The following is an 8,075-nucleotide window of genomic DNA, read 5'->3' as shown; positions in this document are numbered from 1 at the left end:
TGTTTGTTGTTGTTTTTTTCCTGTACATAGTCGAGGCTCATGGAAGAGAGCGAGTACTCGTACACTGAACGGTTCATGATGTGCATGTTGATTCAAACCTTCCACCTTTGTACTGTATCAAACAGAAAGGCAGAATTTCTCAATCACTCAAACAAAACCTGCTTTCCAGGTGAAATCACCACAGGTAGGCCAAGGTGATTCACCACAGGCATGAACATTGTGAAGAAATGTTTGGAACTCTTCGCTGAGCCGGCTTTTAAAGACAAAGACAATTACAAGAAGTTCGACGAACAATTGTTCAAACAGATGAAGGGAATATTTGAAAAGATGAATCGCACAATGTCCCGTACGTTACGGTATCCACTTAAATCCTTCAATGGAATGATTTGGAGCCGATGAGCGGTGGGCGGAGCTTGCAGTGGGCGGAGCGGGAACCCCCGAGCTCGCTCGCCCGCCCTGCGGGTCACGTGACACTCCTTGGAGACGAGTTACAGGAACGTGGTTGCTATGGAAATGTCACTTTAATATCGAGGGAGAAGGCTCGAGGCTCCGTGAATTACAGGGACGATGTCTATTCGGATTAAAAACACATTTATAACGGATTACTCTCCACACGATGTATTAATACACGTACAGGACCTTGTGTAGTTCATCGGGGTTTATAAATAAATTATTTAAATTCAGTTCAATGGAGTTTATCGATGAATTATTTAAATCCCGTGGGATTGTCAGTTCGATGGAGTTTTTTTTTTTAATGTTCTCTCCCCCTTTGTGAAATCATCTGAGGTGTTCTTTAAAGAGTTCGCGAGGCCTTGCCGCTCGAGTCTGACAGGAAAACGAACCTCAGAGAAATCTCCTCAGATTACCTCCCTGTCTCTCTCTGTCTGGACGTGTCCGGATGGCGGTTCTTTCCAAACGTGTCTGACGTGAACTCTGTGGTGTTCGGCTCAAAGGGAAACGTCACAACCCGGATGATAACCTCGATCGGAGGACGATGAACGTGCTGTGAAGGAGGTCGTGCCCCCATGGCGGTATTGTGGGCCCCGTGTTGTTCCTCGTGTTCATCGGTAGTCTTTATGATTCCGTGGAAAATCCTCCATCATCTCTTTACTGATGATTCCTCTCTCCGTCAGATAATTTCTCATCCTACAGACAGATAGGCAGCAGCGTCTTCCCTCTGTGTGGACCTTGATCGAATCAGGAGCTCTTTGTGTAATACTGTCCTTGGAATCTGTTTTTCAACCCTGACAAATGTCCTCTTGACTCTTCTCTCCTGAGAGAACCGTCTGACAGCCATCCTCCTCCTCCTCCTCCTCCTCCCTCACAAAAATCTTCTTTTTAAACAATCCTTTTGAGGAAGCTCCTGGGTCTCACAATCAGCCGATACTTTTCTTGGTGCTTTCTTTGCTCCAGTGCAGCAGATAATCATAACAATTGTGCAACTTATGACTAAAGCATGAAATTTTTACCAGTGTTAGTACAATACCATAAGCTTCATTTTCAGATTGGGAGTTAAGTCAGATTTGACCTCTGAGGATAGTGAGAGGTCAATGACCTCAATTACATTGAAATTGTCATTTTTTCACGATTCTGGTGCAGTTTGTCTGTTTTGGGAAATCATTAAAAAGGTATGTTGCCATGTGTTGGTCCCTTTATCTTCTGGAGAGCCTTTAAATGAGGTTAGTGACGTCAGAAAACAAATTTATTGAAATACACATTTAGGTTATTGTGGTGTCCAGAACAGCTTGCATGAAATCGTGTTGTAAGATCATCTGTGCAACCTTAATTTTCAATGTGCACTGAACATAGTCTATAAGGTTAAAGTACAGTGAGGCCAGTTACCTCAGACACACGTATAGTACATACCGGTACATGTAATACACACACATTATCCACATAGACGCATAAATATAAAGGTGTCTGATTGCACCGAACAGTCTCCCGAACATGCGCATAATGCAGTGCACTTGAGTGCAGCCTTGGTGCACTTGCAGCGGCCGGTACATCCCTTCCCGCAGCCGCAGTGGATCAGTTCGTGGCAAGATTTTGATGCTTCTGGCAGTGTCGTCCAAAGAGGCTGCCACCCAGAGGCCTCCTTTGTCCAGCCCCAGTCAGATGGGATTGGTAACTCTGGATTCAGGATTCAGAGTTTGGTTCCAGCAGTTGCCCTGGAGAGATGCACGCTTGATGTGCTGCTGGAGTGCTGCCTGCGTTGGGGGAATGTTTTCTAGAGCCCTAGACTTGTGTGCGAAGAGCTGTTTCCTCGCATCGTTCACTTCCATGGTGTCACTGGTGCGGTCATACATCAGCACAACGAAGCGCTCCAGCAGTGACACTGACTCCTCACTGACATCACTTGGCATGCCGAAGAGTTCTTCAAAGGCATCAGTCACCTGTGGGAACACTTTCCCAATCTCCCAGGCAGTCTTCTTCCCTCTGCCAGCGAAAGAAGACACAGTGTCGCACCCTATGTGAGGGCATGGAAGATGGGGGAGAGTCGCACATTGTCTTGGGTTCATGGCGGCAGCCAGTTGGTGAACAGCTATGTACCGGAAGCTGGATACAGTACCAAAAGCTATCCACAGCTCGTCAGGATTGATGTTGTTGAATGAAGCCACAGCCAGTACCACAACATCAGTATCCACAGTGCGTATGGCCACCTTACTGATACCCTTCTGCACAGCATCTGCCACATGTAGAAGCAGGCGAGTGTCTGCCTCCTCGTCCTCCATGAATACCACCAGCTCAACAAAGGCTATGCCATGCAGACGATCCGCATCCTCGTCCTTGAGTGCGGCTGGTCTGATTTTGTTGTATAATGCACGGAGACAGTTGCGATGGTATTATTTTATCAATGCCATTTCATTGTATTTTCTGATTTAAAAGGATTTTTTAAGTTCTGAATCAAAAACAAAGGTTCTGTAATATGAACAGTGAAATGTAGAATTGTGGAAACAAAATACTTTTGTTAATTTTAACTTATTTATGGAGAAAGTTGTGAGTTATTTGAATAAAGTGTGCGGGTGACAATCATTTTTGGCCACGACTGTATTTGCTGTCACGAGGGCAGCACAATTCACTACCAGTGCAACATGGCTCTGTTGGGGAACGCACTTGACGCTCAGTTTGTTTGAAAAGGGTTCACCGTGCATAACCTGTGGCCGTAGTTCGTCTCTCACACACCTGTCTTCTCCCATAGGGCCCGACAGGCATTGCGACAATGTCTACCGCAACAGCTGATGGACAACACTTTCACTACGCTCTTGAAAGGCGACATGACCTCAAAGCGTGTGCTGGCGAAGCTCAAGAAAAACTTGCGGGAAGGGGTAGTCACCGACTCCTGTGGTATCCCCTTGCCAGGTCAGTGATTCGGGACGAATGAAAGTACTGTGCCCACTTTTTTGTGCCAGTTTGGAGTTCAGTTAACTGTGAAGTTAAGAAAGTTTCTCCATTGCTGATCACATGACTCTGTTAATAGTTTGAACTTATTTTACGAACATCTGTTTTGACGTCATGTTTAACATTTTAAAAAGTCTTTGAGCCTTTCTTATTCCTCTTCTTGTTTTTCTTCTTCTGTCTTCTTCATCGATTTTTTTTTCCTGATGCCAAGAAGGCCTTAAAATTGGAATTCAGAGCAAAGTGTGAAAGTTTTCACAGTTGGTTAATGAACTGCTGATCCACTGCTGTTACAAACAACCTTCAATTGTTCGGACCCTTGGGTGTTTAAATAAATAAATAAATAAATAAATAGAGAAATGGAAGGCGTTGGTGGAAATAATTATTTGTTTTCCAATTGTGACGTTGGCATTGTTTGTTATACGTGCTCGTCCAATCGACGGAGGCACGGTCGGAGTACCCGAGGAACGATCGGAGCACGGTTTCCCTGTCCCGATGCAAACGAGGCGCCGCAGCACCTCCGTCACTCTTTCAGGTGAACGAGACGACCTGAAACCGTGCACCTTAATTTCAGGTGAACGAGACGACCTGAAACCGTGCACCTTAATTTCAGGTGAACACCTTTCCCCCATCCGTTGTGGATGGGCCATTCACCAAGTCCCGATTTGTGTTTAAAGGAGGGTAACATGTTCGTGTTTGTTATCGTTACCATGTTGCATATAGGTACCGTTTTATTTTGGAAAAAGTACACAAGATTCAAAATGAACAATCGCCCATCAGGAAGGAGAGACTTGGGGGATTCTTGTTTGGCTCTTTGATTAACAATGGTGGGGCGGCATGAATGACCTGTTTGGTGCGAGCACGGCATTCCGGGCAAGCGACGGAGAAGTTCTGTGTCACCTCCTCACACACTCCTCAACAGCCGTCTTGAGATGCCGGATGTTACAAGAGCTGTGTTTGTAAACGTTGTCCTCCGCGTAGCCACACCGAAACCAGTCCAGCGGATTGAGTGACGTCTGGGGAATGGGGGAATGGTGTGACCAGACGTGCTCTGCCTTGAAGGACATGACCCCCTGTCGCCAAACTTCTACGTCTAGTCGTTGGTGTGTGTGAGAGTGTGTTTGAGAACGTTTCATGAGCTGCCTCAGGATCCCAAAGACAGGAGTGTGCGAACGACTGAGCTCTTGTGAGCGCCAACGAGAGGATGTCCTCGGACTGTCAAGCATGAGTCACATTTGCTCTACGGCTAGGATACGGCGGCCGTACCCCCCCCCTAAATTGACAGAAACGTGCGGCGGCTGCAGAGTTTCTGAGGTGGCCTCAGGGTGGCCCTACGCCGTATGGCTATCTTTTACAGGCCGTAGGGGTCTCCGTGGAATTAAAGCGCTGAGTTATTACTTTTTTCATTTCTTGGTTGGCCGTAGCAATTCAACAAGCCGCAGCCATGACGTAGATGTTCCACGTCGACCGTACGTAGGGCGTACGGTGGGCTTGCGTTATTCGTGCGGCTGCCGTAGGCTCTTATCAATGAAAAATGAATTTTGCCAACCCCCAAAAAATTACAAAAAAATATTAAAAAAAAAATTACGTTTGCCTTAGGGCCCCCCTGCGGTCGCCTTGCGGGCACCTTGAGGCTACCTTGCGTCTGCCTTGAAAATTCTATGGCAGCCGCAGGGGGGCCCTAAGGTCACCGTGCGACATCAAATCAAAGACCGTTCGGCATCCCCACGTTTTCGGTCTCCACAATATCTAAATACCCCGTGTGGCTACCCGAAAAATAAAAACATATGTGACTGCTACATTGTGTGACCGTGGAAATACTGCGGCCGCCCTATAATTGCTAGTGGCCGTAGATTTTTTGGACCCTACGGCCGCCGAGCCAAATGTGACTGAAGCATTAGTTACGTGTCGTGTCACCGCCTCGACACACCCGGTGTTCGTTCTCTCGGATTTCTCGAGATTGCGAACAGTGCCTTCCTTCCGGAACTTTCTGGAACTTATTGACGTTGGGAAGAAGACAGTTCTTGCTCGGTGGGTCTCTCACTTTGAAATCCACCGAGTGTTGATCACACACTTTATCTCAGGGTACCATTCCTCCAGTTCGCTTCGTCGTCGTGCTTCGTACGACACATTGTGTTCCAGACTCATGAAGCTTGGTGGAGACAATTTCCCGACTTTCGAGAACACAGCCTGAAAATTAAATAATAATAACGTTTAACAATGTTCAATTGAGACACAATCGAAACAGTGCCAAGACTTTTGAACCACCCTGCACCTGCAAACATCGATCATTGATGATCTTTCATGGACATGAAAATGTGCGAACAAATGGTGTGTGTACGTGGTGTGAAAGGAGAGACTGGAATGTTGGAGGGATGAATGAGTTAGGGAGGGAATGAGGATCGCAAAGAATTTGAGTGAACACACACACACACGCACACACACACACACACACACACACAAACACACACAAACACACACGCACACACACACACACACGCACACACGCACACACACACACACACACACACACACACACACACACACACACACACACACACACACACACACACACACACACACACACACACACACACACACACACACACACTGTCACAAACACACACATGCTTGTCCCAATGTTCTCTGCAGGAGAAGACTGCACTGGTATCCATGAGGTTGTGGGTTCAAATCCTGCAGAAGACATCAGATTTATGGATTTGGATTCTAGGTTTCAGCAAATCGAGTTCGTGAAAACAGAAACTGCCACGTCATTATTGCGTTGTCAGTAAAAACCAAGCTGGCTCATGAACGAATTCAGGGTGCGATAATCCGCCCGTCCTTCGTGAAGAGTAGGAGAGCTATCGCCGGCACCATGAACAAATTACAAATTCCTGCCCAAATCAGCAGAGGGCACTGACTGCATCAGTACCCTCAGTCAACAATTCAAATCAAACAATTCAAAGTGTACAAGGCCTTTATCTCCAGTACAGTTGGGAGTGCTGCAATTCCCTGTGGGGCCTTCGCTCAAACCTTTCAGATCTTTCCATACAGGTTGCCACTGACAAACCAGACATAATCTGCCAAACAGAAACTTTCCTCCATCAAGACGTCTCTGACTCCCAAGTATCTCTCCCTGGTTAATCCCTCCTCCGGTATGACAGACCTGAGCCTCGTCCTGGTGGAGGAGTTGCTCTCTTCATCAAAGACTCCATTCCTCACTCGCCATACACTGCCCTCACCCCCCCCACACCCCCAGGAATACCTCTGGCTCCGGCTTCCCCTCCACTCCCACCTCGTGTTTATATGTGCACTGTACCGTCCACCAAACAGTGATGACTCAATCTACACCTCACTATCCGAAAACATGGACCAACTTCTATCTTCTCATCCAAACTCTCTCTTCCTCATATGTAGTGACTTAATTTGTCATCATGCCAGTTGGCTGGGTGTGGCTACCTCTCTCACCTGTCATGGCACTTCAGCAAAAGCTTTCTGCGACTCATTGGGACTGACTCAATCGGTCAATTTCCCGATCCGGATCTCAATAAATGGTACTCTCTCTCTTCTGGATCTGATTTTGCAAATTTCCCTGACAATATCTGCTGTTATTCCTTCGCTCCAATGGCTTCTTCTGACCACGTCCTTGTCAAAGTGGACATCTCTCTGGCTATTATTAGAGAACCACCTCACCGCCGTCGATCTGGCATTCCACTCAAGAGAACTGGCAGGGTCTCCAAGCAGCCATCAAACTTCTCGACTGGTCTCCTATCGCTACTTTCTCCAACATCAACTCATCCTGGGAATTCTTTCAAAGAAACTTGCTCTCCCTCATGCACAGATTTATCCCCTCTCGTCTTCAGTTGTCCCACCCTTCATCCCGCCCATGGTTCAATGAAGCTTGTGGTGAGGCAGTTGTCCTGAAACAACTTACCTTTGCCTCAAGGGAAGCAAACCCAACTTAGGGTAATCTCAGTTCCTTCCATAAAGTTTGGAACAAGTGTGTATCTACCCTCAGGAGAGGAAGAAAACAGCACCTTTCTAAGCTCAAGTCTGAACTTTCAAACCTCTCACTCTTCCAAATCCTGGTGGCGTTTAATCAAATCTGTTTGTGGTGTATGCTCCCCCTCCATCCCCTCCCTTACCTCAAATGTCTGCACTGCTGATACCGCACTTGAAAGGCTGAATGCCTAAACTCCGTGATTGCATCGAAATCTTGTTTCCCACACCTATCGCTTTCTGTACCCACCTTACCCAGTCGCACCCAACTGTCCCTGGACTCTGTGTCCTTTTCTCCTGACAAGGTGGACAGCTTGTTGTCAAACCGCGACTCAGATTCTGCAACCGGTCCAGACGGCATCAGCCCACGTGTCCTAAAAGCCTGCTCCTCTGCTCTTGCTCACCCTCTCTCTGTTTTATTCGCCCTCTCATTTGCTCAAGGTCATCTGCCATCTGCTTGGAAATCAGCAAACATTACTGCCCTGCACAAAAAAGGTGCAAAAACAGATCCCTGCAACTCCAGACCAATCAGCCTTCTCCCAATCATCAGCAAGGTTATGGAATCCATCATCGCTTCAGACATGAAATCCTTCCTCTTCTCCAATGGCTTGATTTCTGGTCATCAATTTGGTTTCAGACCAGGTCACTCCACCCTGGATAGGCTGCTTCAGCTCTCCCAA

General features: G+C 47.0%; 1 protein-coding gene across 5 annotated transcripts in view; it reads left to right on the top strand.

Moving 5' to 3' along the window:
• The window catches only part of LOC147008100 (uncharacterized), a 62,768-nt gene that overhangs the window by 24,501 nt on the left and 30,192 nt on the right, over window positions 1-8,075 (top strand). For 2 of the 5 annotated variants that reach the window (XM_085865592.1, XM_085865591.1), the window contains one exon: window positions 3,200-3,360. In XM_085865592.1, coding sequence (XP_085721718.1) covers window positions 3,240-3,360 — 121 coding nt within the window. In that variant the 5' untranslated portion in view covers window positions 3,200-3,239. Of the gene's footprint in view, window positions 1-472; window positions 1,068-3,199; window positions 3,361-8,075 lie in introns of those variants that run through there. The other 3 variants (XM_085865594.1, XM_085865593.1, XM_085865590.1) reach the window with 3 other exon arrangements.

The sequence above is a fragment of the Eptatretus burgeri genome, chromosome 21, assembly GCF_056783735.1.
Source record: "Eptatretus burgeri isolate ZD-2024b chromosome 21, Ebu_testis_v1, whole genome shotgun sequence".
NCBI lineage: Eukaryota > Metazoa > Chordata > Myxini > Myxiniformes > Myxinidae > Eptatretus > Eptatretus burgeri.
This window is presented reverse-complemented; position numbering and strand designations above follow the sequence as displayed.